At 42.6% G+C, this 22963-nt stretch overlaps 1 protein-coding gene and 1 long non-coding RNA gene across 5 annotated transcripts in view; one reads left to right on the forward strand and one right to left on the reverse strand.

Moving 5' to 3' along the window:
• Arhgap18 (Rho GTPase activating protein 18) overlaps nt 1-22963 on the forward strand; it is a 214783-nt gene that overhangs the window by 54102 nt on the left and 137718 nt on the right. Inside the window, exon 1 of one of the 4 annotated variants that reach the window (XM_052751245.1) lies at nt 10184-10596. The exons of the other annotated variants lie outside the window; for them this stretch is intronic. Within the exon in view, the coding sequence (XP_052607205.1) occupies nt 10484-10596 (113 nt within the window). The 5' untranslated portion in view covers nt 10184-10483. Of the gene's footprint in view, nt 1-10183; nt 10597-22963 lie in introns of those variants that run through there. 4 annotated transcript variants of the gene reach the window in all.
• On the reverse strand, nt 9789-11892 carry LOC128118524 (uncharacterized). Its single transcript, XR_008221248.1, has 3 exons — nt 11671-11892; nt 10678-11112; nt 9789-10052 (listed from the first exon to the last, which is right to left on the reverse strand). It is a non-coding gene; the product is annotated as an uncharacterized LOC128118524 (long non-coding RNA).

Consider the following 22963-nt stretch of genomic DNA (forward strand, 5'->3'; position numbering starts at 1 on the left):
CCACAGCTTTTGTTTTGATGATCTTTGCAAGGTTAAGACCAATATTGCTTCTGAGCTAGCCAGGCTTACAGTAGGGAGGATTTCGGAATATGACTCATCTTTCTGACCAAATGTGTGATTCTACTGTGTTGATTCAAGTCCTTGATAACTTAGAGAGAGATGCATTTCTCAGAACAACCTCACAGCGTGGAGTTTAAATTCAACGACTTGGAAGGTTATATTCACCTTCTGGAAAGATTTTTAAGACTGCTTCTGTTGAAGCAGAAGAGGCAACACGTTACCACATGTGTGTGTGTGAAGACTCCCAGAGATTTCATCACACCTAGGTTTTCTGCTTTCTGCCTTTCACACCAGTTGTGATGGGAAGCTGTGTTTTATGAATGTCCACTGTGTTCCAAACTATTTTATGTATGTACGAAAGGTATTGCCTCACTCTTAGAGGATGATGACCACATGGGATTTTATTATGTTTACTACTGCTTATTAATTCTTACCTGTAGGAATGGGATGCATTTAATATTACAGTGTAAGTTTTTATTGAGAAAGGAAAAATACATAATAGATCCTTTTAAAGAAAACTACAGAGATGAAATACTGGGAAAACAGACTGAGGGAAAGTTGGCTTACTTTGTAGTGGAATTCACTTGAGTTTTTTGTTTGTTTGTTTTTCTTGCTCTTTGAATTATAGACAATCTTAGAGTTTTGCGGAGATTTTATTTTTATTTTCCCTAGGAGGTAGGGTATGACACAGGAGTTTAAAAAACAAAGTTAAGCCGGGCGGTGGTGGCGCACGCCTTTAATCCCAGCACTCGGGAGGCAGAGCCAGGTGGATCTCTGTGAGTTCGAGGCCAGCCTGGGCTACCAAGTGAGTTCCAGGAAAGGCGCAAAGCTACACAGAGAAACCCTGTCTCCAAAAAAAAAAAAAAAAAAAAAAAAAACAACAAAGTTATTTAAAAGTGATTAGTTGGGCTAGCAAGTAGGGAGACTGGCCACTCATCCCAATGACCTGTGTTTGTCCCCGGAACCCATCTGCAGGAGAGTTGTCCTCCAACTCCCCACACATCCTGTGATGCACGCCCTCCCCCCTACACAAAATAATTGTTTGAATATGGATTCCTAAAGGCTGCCATCCATGCTTATAGTAGATTCTTTTGACTGTGCTGAGGCAGGTCCTGAACTTGAACTATTGAAGGAAAGTATATTGGTACTTTGGTACCAGGAGATGGAATTTTCCTGGTCTCTCCGTCTTGGCTCTATAACCATTTGACCTGCTCCTCCCCAACCCACCCCCTGCTGACCAGTAGCTGCTTCTGTAAAAAGAGTATCTTAGACTGGATGGAGATAACTTTTGGATAGCCTCAGCCCTATAATTTTGAGTCTCTCTTTAAAATTTCATGAGGCTTAGATCCTCTTGATTATAGCTGTGTTCTCAGTGCCTTGGTAACGACCAGAGGTCAGCAAAAATTATTAAACAGAAGGATGGAAAACGCTTTTCTGTGTATTTTCAGAGCAGATTTCAGGAGCACAAGCTGTTTTGGACACAAGGACATTTAAAGATCTTGTCTCCGTTTGAGTGAGAGCAGGGCATTTGGGGGAAATCCTTTGTAGTAATAAATCTAAAGAATGGTGGTTTTGAATCACTGTAACAATCTGTGGAAACTTAGGCCATTGACCTGGTTTCGAAGTGGGATTGCTATGTGTGTCCAACCAGGCTTCAGGTCGCCCACCCCAGGGTAGCCATAAAGCCCAACACAAAATTGTAAGGTGACTTAAAACACTGAGAATTTTTAGTGTGTGAAAAAAAAAATTTTTTAGCAGATCACATAGTTCTTGAGCACGAACCTTGTAGATGACAATGTCTGTTGCCACATCAAATGTGGGATTCTCTTGAATTAATTGTATTCCAAATTTTCTAATTCACTAGTTTTCCTGAAAATTCTTTCACAGAGAAAAAATGCAGCCAATGATAAAAGACATAAATTCAAGAAAGAAAACAAATCATACAGAAAGATCTTTTGTCCCCCTGTGACTCTAGGCTGCTATTGGTGGATGAGTCAACTTTAATAGATTCTTGGGAAATAAAGTCTTGCCACAATATCAAATTGTTTCGAGGACTTAAAAGTATATACCATATTAAATAAAAAAAGCTAACAGTTATTTCCAAGGACTCTGTATTCACACACACACACACACACACACACACACACACACACACTCAAAACTGAGTCAGTTATCCCAAATAAATTTCAAATAAAGCTTTGTTTTAAATTCAGGAATAATTTTACTTTCATTTCAGTAGCAGTAAGTTCTGTAAAGCCTGATTCTGAGTTCTGTGTGAGCAGAGGAAGTAAACAAGTCACATGACTAGCTCTGCTGGACTCAGGCCTATGTGAAGGCAGGCCTGTGTAGAATCCTCCAAGAACCAGAGTGGACATTGTATGGGGAAGTCAGGAATGAATTTCTGTTGAGCAGAAAATCCTGCAGAAGGGCTCTCAGATGTTTGTGTACAGAGACATGGAGAGGCTCTTCTCACCTATTCCAGTCCCCAAATTACATTCTATGAAACATGGGCTTCAAAGACTGGCTTAGTACTTCAGCTGCCAACCTTGGTGGACAAGGAGGCTGCTGGTTTTATAAAAACAATGCCACATGTTCTCTGTCTCTTGTTTTTAAAAAGATTGTTTTTATATTTTAATTATTGAATGTGTGCATCTATGTAGGTATGCAGGGGTGAGTGCCAGGTGCCTACAGAGACCAGAGCACTGAAGCTGGAGTTCTAGACAGTTGTGACCTGCCCAATGTGGATGTTGGGAACTGGACTCAGTTCTTCTTGTGCCTTTCACTACAGAGGCATCTCTCTGGCAACCATGTGCTGTATCTTTAAAAATGAAAGGAGTTTCTTATTTAGCTCAGCAGAAAGAATTACTATTGAATAAGCCGAGCTCCCCCACAATTAAGTTCCTCACTGAAATTACTGTTAGAGATTCCTCACTGAAATTACTGTTGAAAAGTTTTTTTTTTTTTTCTCTTGGAAGCTGAAGCTTGTCCATAAAGCACAAACATGTTTAGATATACTCTAGCAAATTACTTAAACGCTGTCACTAAAGAAGGGATACTAGGATTTCCCTGTTGTTTCTTTTTGAAAAAGATATTTATTTTATTTTTATTTATGTATATGTGTCTGTGTGCCACATGTGTGGGTGATCCCAGAGACCAGAAGAGGGCACTGGATCTACTGCCTCTGGACTTACAGGAGGTAGTGAACCATCCGTTGGAGGTGCTGGAAACTGAACTTGGGTCCTCTGGAAGAGCAGCACGTGCTCTTGGCTGCTGAGCCATTTCTCCAGCCCCTTCCTGTTGTCTCTGATGCCCCAGTCTGAGAACTCAGTGAACAAGGCCCAAGCTGCGATGATGCTGATAATCCCAGTGGTCCTGGGATAGTTTCTTTTGCCTTTAGACTGGGTCCTTCCAGAGAGCACCAGACAGGAGCATGTGCTTATATTGTCTTCACTCGAGAAAGAAAGTAGGGGTGTGGTGCTGATGTTGGAGGTGCCCTGGTGGTGAGTACAGCCTATAGGATGTTTTTAATTCTAGTAGATTACTTCTCCAGTTCTGAAGATCTCCCTGAAAGTCTAAGCTTCCGGTAAGCCTCACAGCACAAATTCCTTTGGATGGCACCAGTGTGTGCAGTTGTAGGAAGAGTTCTAGCCAGACAGTGTGCTTATTCTGGACGTTACTGTGGAACATTGGAACTGACTTCATTTGGAAAGGGATACGACCCTTTTAAAAACAAAACAACAGAACAAAACAGGAAATGGTTTTTATTTATATTTTCCTCCAAGGCACAAATCAACCCATCCCTGTTCTTTTTCTCTTTAATTTACTTTTTTTTTTTTTTTGAGAGAGAGAGAGAGAAAGGGGTTGTGCCCTTGGTGTGTAGGTCAGAGGGTAGCATGCAGCAGTTCGTTCTCTCCTTCAGCCATGTGAGGTCCCGGCCTTCACCTCCTGAGCCCTCTTGTTGCTTTACTCCCTCTTCCTGTACAGGAGACTTCCCCAAGTTTTCTCTCAACACTTTTGATCTGTCTGTCCCGCCACCCCCCCCCACCCCCCGCCCCCAACCTCTATCCAGGATGGAACCTAAACCCCTCAGCGGTTTCTTTCTGTGAGGTAGAAGCATCTCTGGAGCCTTTGCCATCTATTTCTAGATAAGACTTTTGTATTTGGACAAATCTACAGCTACAACTCTAGATTTTCCCAATTGTATCTCTATGCATATGCAAAACTCAATTTTCCAGTATGTGGAGCCCTAGAATGTTCTTCATTCATACTTGATTCTTCAGTTGTATTTAAAACAAAGCTCTCACTAAACTGAGTAATGAGGAGAAAGAAAACGAATGGAAAAGTTAGTCATGCATTGCACTTGGCTTTGTTGGACAGTGTCTAGTTTCAACATGACAAGTGGGTTCACCGTGGAGCCCTATGACCTTGACCATGGACAGTTGTGTTCTAACACAGGCCCTTTTCCAAGACCCAGTGCTTAACAAATCCTAATTGTCTCTGGGTTTACAAACTTAATCTGTCTGCCATTGCTGGACATTTTTTTTTTTCAAAAACAATGGAAGGATGTTGACAATGACCAAGGTGCTTTTGTTTCATTTCTATGGACAGAACACTTTCAGATAGGTTGTCTCTTAGAATGCCATACACCTCTAGCATTTTGACGTAAGAAACAGTTTCAAGGTACCAGAAAATACATTTGTGTGCTGGCTAGAATGCCAGTCTCCAACCCAGTGCATTTTTTTCTGTTTGCTTGAACACGATAGATTTGCTCTATGCTCTTCTCCTTGCTTGTCATCTACAGGGCTCTTTCCATAAAGGAAACAGCATCAGTACTGAGACAGCTGTAGCTTTAGCACTATCTAAGACTCACCAGACACACACACACACACACACACACACACACACACACACACACGCACACACGCACGCACGCACACGCGCGCGCATGCACACTGGCTCCTATCCTTGATTCTGCTACCTACAAGCTAGATGTCACAACCCTCAGGTCTAGAGTAGGCATAATTCTAATATATCTTTTAGGGTCCTCATATGAGTAAATAAGAAACCTTATCATCCAGGTCTAAAAAAGAATAAGTACACAAATATTAGCAAGCGTCATTTTTTAGCAGCAAACTCCTTAACTGTAAGAAAGGGCTTTTCTTTCCCTCTTAAATGTTTGCAAGAAGCCCTAAATTAGCCCCCAGCTGTAACAGCTGCCTATTATTCTGGGTATGACTCATACATATTTTCCCTGGAGGGACAGTTAAAATAACTTTGATAATGAGGTAGAAATGTTTGAAGCTGTCCAGATAAAGGCAGACTCATCCCTCATTGACCCAGATAGAATTAGTAACGAGTGACATTTCCAAGGAAGTCCATTTCAGTTCTGTGGACAGAATGTTTTTAGCTATAGTTCCTTTGCACAGAATTGACCAGAACGGAAGCTTTCAAGAATTATTCATGATAAAGGCCCAGTGAAACATCAGCAAGGCGGCATAGAAAACTCCTTTCTCATCACTCAGTACTACTCTAGATCCACTTTATCACTTAGGTTGAAAAAATAAAATTGTGACTGAGTCATCTATTCCAGTTCTTGTTATAACACATAATTAGAGATAGGGTTCAGTGTTGCCATTTGAATGACCATTTTCCAAATGACTTTGTTTCTATATAGGTTTTACATCACCATATAGAAGTGGATGATTTTCCTTCACTTACCGGCATTTCCTTCACTGATGTAGACTGATGAGGAGGGAAGATATTAATAAACGTGTTAATGCCCCTGCAATTTTGGTTTCTTCCCAGTCTAATTCTACATGACTAAATAAAGGCCCATGTCAAAATACGAACAGTTAGTAAAGTCCTCCATACTAGTAACACTGAACTTACGAATTTTTAAAATGAGTTTTGAACATGGTTGTCAAATTGTGAAACACTTCAGCACTGTATTGCTAACCTATTTTTAACAATTCATTTGAGTGCACAAATTACAGCTTTCTTCCCCCTTTCTGTGACATCCAGCACACCACATTTGAAGGGGATGAGTGAAATGCATGGTCCAACTGTCTTGATGTTTTTAATTACTTTCTAAGATGACTCATAACAGGAAGTGTTTGGAATGAGCTCAACAGCTTGGAAGATTCACATTTTCAAGGACATGAAATGTCTGAAATAGGAAACACTAAAGTGTATGTTTATTGTATTCTACTTTTTTATAAAGATGATCTGTACAAGAATGGTGGCTGGTAGAGAACCAAAACTGAACTATGAATGTTGGTAGAGTTAAGGTTACGAAATAAAAACACTCTTTCATTGGCCAATGTTGGTGGCTAAGTTTACTTCCATGATGACATAGTAAAATTCTGACACTATTTTTAACTCTCTTGAGCTTAAGTCTGAAGCTGGGTATACCAATCCTACTAGCTGTCTATCTGCCTGTGGCAGGCGTATCCTCAGACCAGTGACAACAGCACTTGAAAGAAATGAAGAGGAGCATGAGGAATTTCCATGTAATGAGTAGGATTCAAAATTTATAATGTTTTGGAGTTTAATCTGTATCACAGTTCATTTTCTGCCTGAACCCAACTATTACTTGAACTTGTGAAATAGTTACATTTTAACCTATGCATTATGGTTGATTTATTAAATAAGTGAAGATGCTATAATTAGATAGAGATATGACTTAATGACTGTTTTGGTTCCCAGTGGACAACATCTGTCATTATCAATTGACTCATGAGAGTTGGCAGTGTCCCCTGTGTGACACCCAGAGGCTGGAGGTTCAGTGAAGGAAGGAGGGAGGAGAGAAGAGAAATGAAGATATAAAGGAGGCCCAGGGAAAAGAAGGGAGGGGAGGAGTGGAGCAGAGAAGAGGAAAGAAAAAGAGAGTTTCCAAAACACAGAGGGGTTACCTTTAAGCAAGATGGTGGGATGGGCGGATGGTGGTGGCGCACACCTTTAATCCCAGCACTTGGGAGGCAGGGGCAGGTGACTCTCTGTGAGTTCGAGGCCATCCTGCTCTACAGAGTGAGTTCCAGGACAGCCAGGACTGTTTCACAGAGAAACCCTGTCTCAGGGAATTAAAAAAAAAAAAAGTTTCTGGGATGTAGGAACCCTTCACCATTTTTCCATACAAGGTCATTTAAAGGCAAAAAACACCCAGTTTAACCTATATACCTTCTGGCTGTCTCTTCCTGTATTTTTTTTTTTTTTATTTTACCTGAAATGGTAAACTCTTCAGGGGTACTAGTATGTGCATGGGAGCCACTTGTCTGGCCAATTTTAATTCCAGGTTGATACTGAAGGAACATGCAGATTCCCTTACCTCTTCCTCCATTTAGCATTGACTTAAAAGCCTGGGATACGGAAAAAATGAGAGGTCAGATGCGGAGGGAAGATAAAGAGAGACAGTGTGCCCCGAGGGAAGAAGGATATGTAGGTGAGGTGAAAGCCTTACTTAGGGCAGGAAGTGACTGCAGATCAGGGAACTAGGGAATCAGTGAAGGTTTGGAAGGAGTCACATCATCTCAGTAGCGCTGGGGTAGATTCAGTAAGTACGTGCAGAGTTTAGAGGAGGTGACAAGATGGGCTAAAGATCAACCCTAACAGTGGAGCCATCAGCCAGGTAGTGGCTCACACGTTTAATCCCAGCACCCAGAAGGCAGAGGCAGGCAGATCTCCGAGTCTGAGATCAGCCTGGTCTACAGAGTGAGTTGCAGAGCAGCCAGGGCTACAAAAAGAAACCCTGTCTTGAAAAACCAAAAAAAAAAAAAAAAAAAAAAAGTAAGTAGAGTGTAGCTAACACTAATTCTAAGTCCCAGTGGAGAGGAGAGTGCAGAAGAGAGCCCTCAGGAGGAGGGGTGGAAATATCTAGCAACTAATTGTGAAGAGAGAGGAAAGAATATATATAGTAGGGCCTTTTAAAAGCAAGATGTGGCTGGGCGGTGGTGGTGCATGCCTTTAACCCCAGTGCTCAGGAGGCAGAGGAAGGTGGATCTCTGTGAGTTCGAGGCCAGCCTGGGCTATAGTGTGAGTTTCTGGACAGCCAGGACTGTTTCACAGAGAAATCCTGTCTTAAAACCCTACCCCCCCCAAAAAAAAAAATTAAAAATAAATAAAAGCAAGGGGTGTGTGTGTGTGTATGTATGTGTGTGTGAGTTCACTGCAGACATGACAAAAAAAATGGAGATACATCAGAAGTATATATGTGTGCATATTTATTTATATTTATATATTAATTTAATATTTATATTTATATGTTTATTTTATATTTATTTTTTTCATGACAGGGTTTCTCTGTGTAGCCTTGGCTGTCCTGGATCTTGCCCTGTAGATCAGGCTGGCCTTGAACTCAGAGATCTACCTGATTCTGTTGGGACTAAGAGTGTGTGCCACCACCCCCAGCTGACAATGGATATTTTAAATATGAATAAAATTATTTTTCAGTTTTAAATAATGAAAAAAATACAAATCATATGTATATGGAATGGCAAAATCCTCTGAGGAATTTTAGCTAGATTAACCAAGAGTGGTCACAAAGATAGCCAAGAATTTTAGGTTGTGGCTGGAGATTTGGATCCTTTGGTAGCTTCCTTCCCTTGCAAGTTCTGGATCCAATGACCCCACCCCCACCCCCATACACTGGCAGCCACGGGGACAACTGGCCGGCCTGCTGGTGTATGCCTGGCAAGAGGATCCCAAATTTAATGTGGTTTTCAACTGGGTAGCAAGTTCAAGTTCGAGGCCATCTTGGCTCTCATGAGATCTTGCCTCAACAACAACAATCAGGGCAGAAAGATGGCTCAGTAGTGCAGAGCACACACTACTTTTCCAAATGGCTCCCGGTACCCATGTTGGGCAGTTTACAACTTCCATATAACTTCATCTCTGAGGAATCGGAAACTCTCTTCTAACCTCTGGGGTACCAGAACATGTGGCAGACACATAGACCTACAACCACACACATGAATAATTCCCCCCCCCCCAACAGTAATGACAATGACAACAACAACAAATCAAGGTGTCGTGGCGTGAACAGCACTTGGGAGGCAGAAGCAGGAGAATCTTGAATCTCTGAGTTTGAGGGCAGCCTGGTTTACACAGCAAATTCCAGGCCAGTCAGGGTTACAAAGATCCCATCTAATAGAGATATAATACACATAATAAGGAAATACGTATCAAGCAAAAAGTGTTTCAGTTCAGATTGCTACGTAGATCAGAGTAGAAATTTTTGTTTTTATTGTTTAACTTAGAGAACACAGAAAATGATTTTTGTTTGTTTTTTTGAGACAGGGTTTCTCTGTGTAGCTTTGGAGCCTGTCCTGGAACTCACTCTGAAGCCCAAGCTGGCCTCGAACTCACAGAGATCCGCCTGCCTCATGCCTCCCGAGTGCTGGGATTAAAGGCATGCGCCACCACCGCCCGGCAGAAAATGATTTTTTTTTAAATCACTTTTGAGCTTGCTTTTTCATCAAACAAAATAATCTAGATGGGCTTCAGCTGCCATTTACTGACTTATTTTGGTCGAGGTATTTCACCTGTCCCTTGGCTATAATTCTTACAATATTGATGTGTGTGTGTGTGTGTGTGTGTGTGTGTGTGTGTGTGTGTGTGTGTGCGCGCGCAAGCAAGCAAGCAAGCAAGCAAGCAAGCAAGCAAGCAAGCAAGCAGAAGTGCTCCTGGGCACCCGTCCACACACAGACATAGACCCCCCCCCACACACACACACACACAACTGTAAAATAATAGATTCTCAGTAAATGTTGGAACTTCTTTTATTTTGAGCAATACCTCTTGACAGGCAGGTCGTTAGCTAGATATTTCCCCCTCTAAAGAGTGTTTTGATAAAACAAGAGGTATGTTTGACATTCCAGGGTACACAGTAACACAATATTTTTAATGTGAAAGCGAAGCCTTTCTCGGGATGGCCAGATGGCACTGTGATGTTTGACGGAGGCTCCTCGGTTTTGCTGTGCTGAATGTTGACGCCTTGCCTGAAGGGGTTAAAGGAATGCCTTACTCGAGTTACATGAAGTAGCAGAAATTATCAGATGGAAACAGGCATGGGGAAAGGGAAAAAGGCCCTGTCCTAACCCATGGTTTCTTTTCTCACTAGGCTTGTATTTACACCGGTTAGCTGTTCTTACTTTGGGCGCAGGGACCACCACACAACACCGGGGCCCCCTTAACTGCTGCTGCTGCCGCCGGCTGGGATTGCCGGGTTTAAACAAAGCTGTGAGTCACCCACAGCCTGTGACTGCAGGGCCAGGAAGCCCTGCTGGAGAGGCCACGCCCCTCTCCCTGTGAATCGCTGGCCGGGACAAGGGAGGGGCTGGCCCTTGCTAATGAGCAAGTTGCCAAGGCGAGACAGGAACTTCATTCCTCTCTGTGTCAGGATTCCAGAAATTATGCCCCTTCTCTCATCATGAGCTGGCTCTCCAGTTCCCCGGGAGTTGTGCTAACCGCTTACCACCCCAGCGGAAAGGACCAGGTCGTTGGGGAGAGCCATGCAAAGGGAGGCGATGAAGCCACCTCCAGGTAAGGAGACCAACAAAAAAAATCCCCCACCTGGCCCAGGAACAAAGTGACAGGGAAGTTGTCATGAGGGAAGAGAATCACCTCTACACTTGAAGCCTGACCTCAGGCTGCAGCCTGGACCTTTGGCTCGTTCTTTGCATCTCAGCCGCTCCGCCGTGTGTGCAAGAGTCCTTCGGATTACCGGTGGAGGATGGGGGGACGTGGCTCTGTGGCTCTCGACCAGTTGCTTAGCAGGTGCATGGGCAAACGCTGACTGATCAAATGACTGTATCGGAAACACTCTCTGTGAGATGGAATTCTTGAATGGGCTCAAAACTCCGCTGGAACTGGAAGCTGGGAAAGTCTGCCAAACACTGGGAGGGAGGCTGGTCACTCCACTAGCTGTTTTGAGAGTGCCACCCTCCGCCCAGAGCGCTGAAAGCAGACCTCTTGGGCAAAATGCCCAAGATACTGGCCTGTGGCAGAGTTCACGCTCTTCAGTGTACCGTAGATTACCGCCACAGCGCAACACACCCCCTACAAAAGGGATTTCAAAAGGGAGTTTTTGTCAGCAGCATGGTTAATGTTAAATCACTTGATAGGCAGACAGGGTAAATGTTCTATAGACTATGGAGGCACTAAGAGTCATCTGGGTACTTTGTTCTGTTTTTCAAGGTTGGTTCCCGCCCCCCTCTTCCTCTCTCTCCTTAATGACCTTCTCCCTAGTTGAAACTTTTAACCTCCTGTCTTAGATATACATTGCAAATATTGGCCTGGAAGATTGCCAAATCAAAAAAAAATTAGTTATCAGCAAGTCTAATTCCATCTTGATGCTAAAAGTGATAATGAAAACATCATTGTTCCTGGGTGACTTAACGCCTAGGACTTACACGAAAAGAATGCCTCCTTTCATTGGTTTTTCCAAATCCCCAAACATAAGGACGTGGGAAAGTCAAAGGAAAGGCTGTAGTATTCCGGGTTAGATCTTGGCTGAAGAACTTCACTTCTCACATGTTGCCCATTGTATCGAGGCCATTGAATGAACTCATTTCCAAAGTTAAAAGGGAATGGCTGCCTTTGCGCCCCATGCCTTACCATTTTGCTTTCTGTTGTCTTTGGGGGATTATCAGTCGTTTCCATCCATGCTTCTAAACAACAGCAAAATATTCACCTTCAAGCAGCAAACAGCCAGTGACAGCAAACCGGTAGCTGGCCTAATTTGTCTTCCGCCCAGGCAGTCAAAATAGCCAGAACTGTGCAAGCTTGCATATTCTTCAGTTGTGTTGGATTCAGGCTGGGTGGGCCTGAGGACTGGAGCTGAGTCATGGAGGTCTTGGTTGTAAGAGTGAATGAAACTCGGGGGCGGGGGGGGGGGGGGGGGGGGGGGGGGCTTGTGTCCAAACCTCTCATCCCATTGTTCAGGCTCAAACCCCAGCAATTCCTTCAGTTGGAGCAAAGTTTGTTTGTTTTTGCATGAGTCGGCGGATGTTCTAGACACTTTTTCCTGTTGTCTGCACTTTGGCAGCTTGTGATGCGTGGTTTAGACTTGAGAGGGTTGAACAAACGAACGAGGAGGAATGGACTGTTTTCAACTATTGTGGAAGCAGAACTGAAGTGGGCCGTGGAGCAGGGCGAACAGTAGCCCATGCAGTGTGTGTGAGTGTGTGTGTGCGTGTGTGTGTGTGTGTGTGTGTGTGTGTGTGTGTGTGTGTGTGTGTGTGTATGGACATATCTCTAGGATGGCTCCAAAAGGCCTTTCTGCTGGCTGCCATACTGCTTACCCACCCTGTTCTGGGATTTGGTTTTTATGGGGGATAGTAACTGATTGGGGAGTGGGGGAGTAGATGGAAGATTTGTTTGAGGCAGGAAGGAGAGAGGAGGGGGTTACTCCTCATTAATTTTTACCCTGATACTTAGTGTAAATTATCAGCCAAGCAGAATGTAGCTTTGGGATGTACCTTGTTTAGCCTCGAAGGGGTTAAGGTATTAGAATTGGCGCGGAGTAAGGCTTGATGGAAGGAGGAGGGATTTGAGGGGTGGATCAGGAGTGACCATCTAAAGACAGTGATGTTGGTTAGGGGTGAATAGGATGTTGGCTATGGGTGGGCTGGTTGGCCGGTAGTTTAAGCATTAGGAAGATGCTCCAAGGTTTCAGTGATGGTTGATGCCTATTTTGTAAATAAAGCCAAGCTGGGCACCTGGGAGGCAGAGGCAGGTGAATCTCTTTGAGTTCGAGAACAGCCTGGGCTACAGAGTGAGTTCCAGGAAAGCTACATAGAGAAACCCTGTCTCCAAGAAAAAAAAAAAAAAAAGGTAAATACATATAAAGAGGCTAAATTAGATCCTGCATGTCTTCATATCTATTTAAAAGTAGCTGGAGGTAGCTTAAAATTCTGACCTTGCTTATCAAAAGACTCCATTTAGTCTAAATAATGTATACATTGATGAACTATTTAATCAAACAAATGGTTCAATACATATATATACACACATACATAATGCAGTTAAAAAAACCAGTGTTATGTTCATGATTTCAGATGTTTATAGCAAATGTTTGATTTTTAGCTTTCTCTTGCCAAGTCTTTCTTTATTGCTGTTCTGGTCTTATGAAAACTTAGGATAGTGAGAAATTAACATTTTGTAAGTAGTCTGATATCCTCAGATTCCTCGGATTCCATTATCTCTCTTTATCAGAACACACATCTAGATCCCAGGTTGAAGAATTCCTCTTACTCCTGGTTGGGGCTTCGAAATTATAGAATCGTGTGTGTGTGTGTGTGTGTGTGTGTGTGTGTGTGTGTGTGTGTGTGTGTGTGTGTTTTTTGTTTTTTGAGGCAGGGTTTCTTTCTCTGTGTAGTCCTAGCTCTCCTTGAACTCACTCTGTAGACCAGGCTGACCTCAGTCTCACAGAGATCTCACTGCCTCTTGAATGCTGGGAATAAAGGCATGTACCACCACGCCCAGGTAGAACCCTGTTTTCTTATTTTCTTTTTTGTAATGCTTTTTTTCCCTCCAACTACTGGGACTTGAAAGAGCATGGTAGCATTAGTTTTCTGGCTGACTGTATACAAATGTTTCCAAAGGAAACCACTTTTTATGGGCAGCTATATTTACAAGACTTTATTTACTTACTTGTTTCCCAGGCCGGCCTCTTAGTATTTGCTTTAGGAAAAGCAATTTTTCAGCAAAACTGTATTACATTATTCTCTTGACTTGAGCATCATTTTAAGGGGGGGAAAACCCTGCTATGATTGCTTTATATGTTTTTGGTTTTGTCCTTTTAATATTAATGTCAAATGATATCTTCTGTCTTATTGGAAACTAACTCAAAAAAATTAATAGTTTAAAATGGGTTGGAGAATGAACTCTTTGTGTCTCTCTTGGACAAATATGGTGTTCCTTATATAAGGATTATCACAAACCTGAAACCCAAGGCTGGGAGACCAACATGGCTGGATTCACACTCTGACTGACTCTTATAATCATTATCAGTGTGTACCACCGAGAGTTCATTCAGTCTCTGCCTGGAAGTTGGATGTCACCAAAGTCCTCCCCTTGCTGAGACAATGAAGTTAGATAATCCATGCAAAGCCCATGGGGCAGTGTCTGGCTCAAAGCCAGTCTGATGCTTTCCTTAACACTTTATGCCCTGTAGAGTATTCTTCCTCAGTTTGACACCATGCTTGGGAATCTCATTTTGTCATGGGTTAAGAAATAGATGCATAGTCACCATTCTTAGTCAAAATGATATTGGAAGCTAGATGTGATGGTACATATCTATAATCCTGGCATTTGGGAGTGAAGGAAGATCAGAAATTCAAGCTAGCCTTGCAAACAAACTATCCACTACCACAACATCCAAATAAATAAAACAAATAAAATGACTTATGGGAAACTGGGTGTAGCTGGTAAACACCTATAATTTCAGCATACAAGAGGAACTAGGAAGATGAGGATTTCAAAGCCATCTTCAGCTGTATAACAAGTTTGAGTCTAATCTATAAAACTCCATCTCTCACTCACTCTCTCCTCATTCTAGGTCAAAGAAAAAAAGACATCGTAAAATGAAGATCAGTATAAATCTTTTCGACTTTTGAAATCTGAAAGTCCTTGGAAATGTGTTTTGTTCCACAGCAGTTTTGAGTTGGCCAGGAGACAGCTGCACATGGAAGTTGGGCATTGAAGTCCATAAACATTGATGGAATGTGGGTGGGTCCTTTTTTGGCAGCTAGACTCTCCCCTGTCTTCATACCTCCCTCCTCCACCTTAAGGGACTTTGCCCAGTAGCATGCCAAGCAGAAAGCGCTGTCACTTTCATACCCATATTTCAGCTTTAACCATGTTCAGGTCTCATCCATTGCTTTGTTCTATAAGCCTGGCCAGCCGATCACTCAGTTACTCCAAATACAATCTCTAAGTTGTCACTGAGAATCAGACAAATTGTCCTTTTGCTGGTGTTTCATGGAGAATGTGACCAGTTGCTTTTTCTCACTGTGACAAGTACCTGAGAAAAGCAAGAGAGTAAGGACTGTCCTTGAGTCCCACTTAGAGGCTTCAGCCCATGAATCCCCTGAATTTAGGCTTGAGTGAAGGGTAAGCAGCTTGGCAGCAGGAGTGTGTGTGGAGGAGGCAGCCAAGAAGCAGCAAGACAGATAGGAGTCTGGGTTTAGATTGAGCTGCCCAAGACACACCCCAAGTGGCTTATTTCTTCCTATCAGGCCTTACTTCCAGAAGTACTATTCCCCAAATAGTGCCACCAGCTGGGACCACAACTTCAACACATGAGCCCATGGAAGACATGTCATGTTCAAAATTTGTCAAAAAGTATGTCTTGGGGTAGAGAGAGGTATCCAGATGTCAACAATAAACCCTGAGCTGCTGATAGTCAAGATTAGCAGGTATCTGAGAGCAAGGGCTATTAAGGCAGAGAGGTCAAGAGGAATAAGCCATAGGTCTAGAGGAAGTCCTAGAGCAGATAACAGGGTCAAAGAGCCCTGCATGGCCAGAGGGCTGGGGAGAGAAGGAAGCTACCAGGCCGATGACGGCTGCTAGAACATTTGGGCTTTTTGATTATACTTTAAAAAAAAAGATGGGGTAACATGGAGGGGAGATGGTTTTGAGCAGAGGAAGGACACAGAGGAGACTTCAATTTTAAAAGGTCACTTTAGAACAGGGGGTTGATTATAAACTGTAGAAACAGCAGCCACATGTAGAAGGTAAAGGTAACAGCGGCCTGGGCCAAGGTCTTAGTCACTGCAGTCATGGAGGGAGTGGGTCATGAATTCCCTGAGGAAGAGTCTGCAGGATTTCCTGATGCCTGATGTATGAGCAAATGAGAATAAAGGTTGTCACAGGGATCTGGGTCTAAACTCTTATAAGGAGAGAGTTATCACTGCTTTAGATGGGGAAACTTCCTACAGTGGATAAGGAGGTTGTATTGGGAAGACCCAGAAACCAGCCTTGAATATGTGTTTTAAGAAAAAGACACGATTGCTTTTCTTGACGAGGTCAGCATTTTGTTTGTCTCTCTCATGGTGCTGGGGATTGAACTCAGGGATCTGTGCATGCCAGGCAAGCACTCTACCACTGAGCTGTGCAGCCAGTCCGGGACCATCATTTTTGTGTGATTGCCCATGGTATTTAAAAATCCGATGTATCGTGCCATTAGTAATTCCTTCCAAATTTGTATATCATCTGAAACTTTTATTATTTTGTGAAAGGGATACTTGTTAATAAGTTTTATATTGCAGTTAGTTAAAGCATATTTCCTAATCCTACTTTCACAGGATTTAGTGAGGAAATGCATTCTTTGTACCCATCCATGTGGTTGATTGTTTTCTTAGTCTTGCCCTCGACTGAATGACATAAAGACTTTAAGACTTGATGTCTTTGGTCTGTAGTGCAGAAGCCCTGCCCATAATTTCCTCTCGAGTTGTTAAGATGCACACACTCTTGACTGGGCAGATCTTACCTTCATTTAGGCAGCATTGCCTTTTCATTGTCCACATCTTTAAAGGGGGGGGGGGGGCGTGTAGAGGAAGTTATTTAAAGTTACCTTCATGGAACTTACTATTAAGTTTATGGTTTTTAAGTGTAAGGGTTAGTGATCACATACTGCATCCCAACCTCCTGCTCAACGATCCCTTGTTATTCATGCACACCGCTTCCTCCTCTTGCTGTGTGCTACGGCCGTCCTCTCTTGCCTCCTCTCCGTGGGGCTTGCTTGCTCTCATGGACAGCCTTATCGTTGTGATTTATTTCGTGGTGTATGTGGCCGACTGTGTGCGGCACCCGATGTGTGGACGCCAGAGGACAGCTTGAGGGAGCTGGTGCCCTCTTTTTACCACATAGATTCCTGGGGTCAAGCTCAGGTCCTCGGGCTTGGTGACGTGTCTCTCACCAGCCCTTGTTATTCTTTGTATGCGGTTCTACTAAGTGTTGAAGCAAGATGGACTCAAGAGTTGCTTGTTTAGCATGATACACAGGTTCAAGGATTGGCTGCACAGCAGCTGGACCTAAGTCCCCTTTTTTTTTTTTTTTTTCTTTTTTTTTTTTTTTTTTGGTTTTTCGAGACAGGGTTTCTCTGTGTAGCTTTGCGCCTGTCCTGGAACTCACTTGGTAGCCCAGGCTGGCCTCGAACTCACAGAGATCCGCCTGGCTCTGCCTCCCGAGTGCTGGGATTAAAGGCGTGTGCCACCACCGCCCGGCCTAAGTCCCCTTTTAAATTTTTATTTTATGCGCATTAGTGTTTTGCCTGCATGTATGTCTGTGCTAGGGTGTCAGACCTTAGAGTTAGAAACAGCTGTGAGTTGCCATGTGGGTGCTGGGATTTGAACCTGAGTTCTCTGGAAGAGCAGTCAGTGCTCTTAACCGCTGAGCCACCTCTCCAGTCCTGAAGTCACTTTTAGTATCGATGGAACACAAGAACAAATACTCTTTTTCTTTTAGTTCTCACTTCCTGTAAACATCAGTCTCCCTTATTTGGATAAACCCCTAGCATACTAGAAACCAAGGCTGCCCTGCTGGGAGTTCTTTCTCCATGCTTCCAGCTCTTGAATGAATGAGGTCTCATTATATCTGCTACCTTCTCTCCACTTCCTTATTGAGCTCTGCCTGAGCATCCTGAGAAAGCTCTCTCTGCCATCTTTGGGGCATCACTGTGTGTGCTCAGACCTGCAGGAAACACAGGCTGGCAGGTCTTCTTACCCTGCTTGTTTGCATGGAGGAGGAGGGTGCACCAAGATGGTGTGATGACAAGCCTCACTTGAACTTCTCCATCCGATGTTTATTCTCCTGGTCCAAACCTTTCATTTTTACCAAGTGCTTGGAGACGGGCTGTTTTGTTTGATGGGTCATGAGCCTTTTCATTTGGTAAAAGGTGGAACATAGGCTCATTATTAGAGGAAAGAGGGGATGCATTGAAGTGTCTGGAGTGAATTCAGGCAGGAGCAGCAGAAAGCGTGTCTAGATCTTTCTGTAGACAAATTCTTTTCAATGCTGCATTTGTCACTTTGAACTGGCAAGATATTTATTTATAGAAGTAAACAGGAACCATGGAGACTTATCTGGCCACCTCCCATATCTTGAGTCCTTTAAATACCAAGTCCACCAATCATTTGTGTAGAGAGAGTGGCAAACCTTGTGTCTTGCAATTGTATTTGGTAGCTGCTTTTTGGCTGAGAAGAATACATTTCTATAGGGGAAGTGGGGTTTATCAAGTAAAAGGATCTTGGTCACAGGGAAGGGATCCATTCTCTTTTCCGTCCAGTGACTGGTCATGTGGTATCACTTGTGACAAGCTTGCTTTTTCTTTAAGACCATTACTCATCTATTAACTTTATTGACTGATCGTTTCAGCTTGACCATGGTGGCTCTTCATGGGAGTCTTTCTACGTCATGTGTCTTAGAGCTAACTGAATCATCTTTTTATTAAAAATTTTAAATTGGGATTTTATTTGCCTAGTTCATCTTATTTTGATGCATCTATGTGGTGTGTGTGTGTGTGTGTGTGTGTGTGTGTGTGTGTGTGTGTGTGTGTGTGTGTGTGTCTGAGTGGGAGAGGGAGGCAGAGGGAGATATGAATATTCAGTGTGTGTATGGTGTGGTGTGAGTATGGAGGCCAGAGGAAGATGTTAGTCGCCCTGCTCTGTCACTCTCTGTCATATTTCTTTGGGGCAGCGTCTCTCCCTGAACTTGGACCTAGGTTGGTGGCCAGAAAGCCCCAGTATCCTTTCTATCTCTGTCTAGCACAGCGCTGGAATCAAAGGCATGTGAGTGGGAGTTACAGGCATGTGAGTGGCTACGCCCAACGTTTTTATGGAGTGCTGGAATTCAAATTCGGGCCTTTGTGCTTACACAGCAAGCTCTCTTACCCCCTGAGCCCCAGTTTAGTAGTAGGCCATAACCAGTCTCCAGGCAGTGGACTATTTAGTCAATCTGGACCTTTTTAGAGGTAAGGCCTGTGGATAGAGTAGGTTCCCATAGAAAGAATGTGTCATTTGTTCTAAGAAGTTTAGGACACAGTACTTTTATAGATTTCCTTATCTATGAACTCAGTATAGCAACACTCTTATTCCCTTCACCTGATTAATTCTAAAAGAAATTTAAAATGAAGTTGAGAATTACCAGAAACCATTTTCGGTGTCTTAGGTTGTTCTCCAGATCTTTCATTTAGCCAGAGCCCCGACATTTTGGTAAGATCTGCACTGTCGATACTCAGGTATAAGACCTTGTCCTCAGGGATCTTGTCTGTGGGTGGTTTCAGCGGACAGGTTGGTTAGTTGTCTTAGCAGAGGTCTTATTCCACTTTAGGCAGTCAGTGAAAGCTTGAATGAATCAATAAATGAGTGTGAGAGGGGAAAAGGTGTAGACATTGCACACACAGACTGGGAGCCAGACTGCCTGGCTGGGACAGTCTGAGTTCTGGGCTGAAGCCACAGCAATTTACTGATAGTCTGGGGGCATCAGTTTGTTTCTTTTCTTTCTATTCCAGAGCTGTTCTGGTATTGACTGAGTTAACTTGGAGCATCCTAAGGAGAGTGCTTGTCATAGAGGGCAGCTCCTTTCCTGTGGTGATGAAGGGCAGCGAGAGCCTGCTGCCTGTCAGTGAACAAACTTGGACAAGTATTGAAAAGCCGTTTTGAAGTTAATTTGTTAATAGTTTCTGCAATGAATGTTTGCTTTGTTGCACTTACAGAATAACATCGTTATCTTAAAAATCATTTTGGAGTAAGTCATGCATTTCAGATTGCCTATCTTAAGAACTATAAAGAATGCACAAAAAAGTGTCTTAAGGAAGGCTCCTAAGTATTGAAACATTAATGGGGTGACTGCTTCGAGCAGCTTTTGTTTCTTACTTTTGGAGCATGGAAACTTATAAATCATTCGTTACCTTCAATAAACTATGAAGTTATCTAGGTTAGCAAGAAAAGCTGTTTGTTCATGGGCCTCCAAGAAAAGATTGACTGGATTACCTGAGTATTTGCAAGTACATTACTTCATAGCTTACTGTATTTATACGCCCTGTTTTTGCCCTTAAAATGTAAATATATATTTAATGGGCTGCTGTTAACCTCATAAACAGGATGCAATTAATGCTTCCTGGAGCAGATATCCACAGATATCCCATCTGGTTAAAAAAAAAAAGTTTGAAAACATGGATGGCAGAGATAGCTCAGAGGACAAGGGCAGTTGCCATCCAGCTAACTGACACCCAGCTGATGACCTGAGTTAAGTTCCTGGGACCCTGCCCACAAGACGGAAGGAGAGAACAGACTCATGCAAGCTGTCCTCTGACCTTCGGGTGTGGAAACTTTACAAATGTTACCATTTCTCTCTGTGTGACCCACAATGCCTTTCTTCAGCTGTCTGTTATGCACTGGGCTGTAGATTTGGAGAGTGTCCTACTAGCCTGCACTTTACACTCTTTGCAAGATCCTGCGTATGAAATGTCTATAGGGACAGGCTGCTTTGCTTCCATCGCAGAGGCAGTAGTGGAAGTAACTAGAAGGAAGAAATGACGGTGAGACCCATGGAGGTCAGATCTGTGAGCCTCTTAAAAATGCAAAAAGCTGTTTTCTGTGGGGGAGAAAGAATGTGGACATGCTGCTGAAGTTCTGTGGATCCTCCAATCACCCAGTTCTGCCCATTGTTAATTGGTTCCTTTTAAAAAATTCTTCTGTCATATATTTACACCCTGACCACAGGTCCCCTCTCTCCTCCCAGTGCCCTGCCCTCTCAGATCCACTCCTCCTCCATGTCCCTTCAGAAAAGAGCAGGCTTCCAGTGATAGGTTCCTTTTTATTAGGCAGAAAATGCCACTTACTTGTAGCGCTGCTGGGGAAATGCATTCTAATTTCCCATCAAATTTAGAAATAAACTTTCTGAACCCAAATAAAAATCTTCAACTCTACTGACGTTTGCCATTCAGAGTATAGAGTTCTTTGCTCTCAGGTCATTTGTGTATTGAGAAATGAAAAAACACCTCTATCTTTTTTTTGTGTGTGTTTAGTTTTGTTTTTCTATAATATAATATTCCTTTCCAAAGTGTAAGGGACCTTGGAATAACTTCAATAACTATGTCTTCCTGTGTCCCCTAAAAAACTTTTTTTTTTTTTTTTTAAGACAAGGTTGAACTGGATAGCCCTATGGGCCTGGAACTCAGGCTGTAGACCAAAATGGCCTTGAACTCAGAGATCCTCCTTCCTCCACTTCTCTAGTGCTAGAATTAAAAGCGTTTGGTACCACGCCTAGCCTACCTTGGAAAAAATTTTAAATTCTTCTATCTATCATTTCTCTGTATGTGAGTGGGCATGTGTGCCATGGTGTGCCTGTGGAGGACAGAGGACAAGTGTTTGAGTAGATTCTCTCCTTCCACCCTGTGGGCCCTTGGGATGGGATTCAGGATGTCCTTGGTAGCAAGCTGAGTCATCCTGCCAGCCTTTGCCATCCATTTTGAAAGATTTAGGAAGGTGGAAATTGATAAATGTTCTTATGCTCCTATCAAATCAGATTTGAACTGGGGTGGTATCATTAATTTAGTGAAATAAAGCATGCTTTACCTCCAAGCTGCTATACACCTGGAGTGGAAGAGCTGGGGAGATGGCTCACTGGGTCAAGGCTCGCTGTGGAAACTCGGGCCTGAGTTCAGATCCTCAGAACCCATACAAAGCCTGAGCGATAGCAATCCCAGTGAGATGGGAGGTAGAAACAGGAGAAACCCCAGGGCCTTCCAGGCCAGCCTGTGTGGTGTACAGAGCAGGAAGCAGTAAGAGACATACACATGAATGGAACATAACATACACCCGCACTCACACAAAGATAAAACAAAAACAAAATAACTCCCATACCCACATTAACTTGGAACGGTAAGATAATCTTGGGATTTTTACAAATAAGAATTGTGGATATCCATGGTTTAGCATTAGAGAGTTGATGTATCATCTCTGAAAGCCAATGATATCAAGTATCATATGTATTTGAGGAAAGCAGTAGGTATTAAATATTATTGATGAAATGAACAGCATATTCAAATTCAAATTCCTAGTTGGGTTTACTTGGGTGAGATTTAGACAACTCAAACATTCTCTTAAGAATATGTAATTATAAAATATCTTAAATCTCATATATGTGAATATATAAGTAAGAATACATAAGTATAGAATATCTTAAATCATATATATATATAAATAAACTTTTGAATATCTGCTTCTTTAACTAAGTATCTACAGAGGTCTTTAGTGTGTAAAAATGATGAGTCTGGAGGAAAGCAAATGTAAGAATTCGTGCTTTAAACAAGGTTGCAAGGAAATTCAGATATATTCTAGAACCATGTTTTTTAGAGTACCTCTTTTAAAGGACAGAATTTTTAAAGAACTTTGGCTGAGTAATTGAGGTTCAGTTTGGCTAAGACAAGACAAGTTAGCTGCAGGAAGTTGAAAGGAACAAGCTATTTATAGGTGGTCTAGAAACATGTAACTTGATGAACGTGTTTTATAATTGATGCTTCACTAGGGTTACTCGTGTAGACCTGTTTATTTCTCTCTGTTCAAATAATACAGTCAAAGGCATCATTGTCATCTGATAAAAATGATTTGGGGGTATACGCAGATGTGTATAGTATTGGACACAGATGTGTATAGTATTTTATTTTTTTAAACTCATTTTCCTTGATAACAACTTTAGCTTTGAGGGCAGGGACAGGTACAGTCGTATTTCTAGACTATTTGAATTATGGCATTCTGAAATACTCTGTATTACAGTGGAGTTGGGTAGTTTTATATTTAGATGTTGTTGGGTAATTATATAAATCCCTTCCCATTTTTTTAGATTTATTTTTATTTATAAGGGTGTGTGTGTGTGTGTGTGTGTGTGTGTGTGTGTGTGTGTG

Source organism: Peromyscus californicus, unplaced genomic scaffold (genome assembly GCF_007827085.1).
Source record: "Peromyscus californicus insignis strain IS unplaced genomic scaffold, ASM782708v3 Scaffold_22__1_contigs__length_63687245, whole genome shotgun sequence".
In the NCBI taxonomy this organism is placed as follows: Eukaryota; Metazoa; Chordata; class Mammalia; order Rodentia; family Cricetidae; genus Peromyscus; species Peromyscus californicus.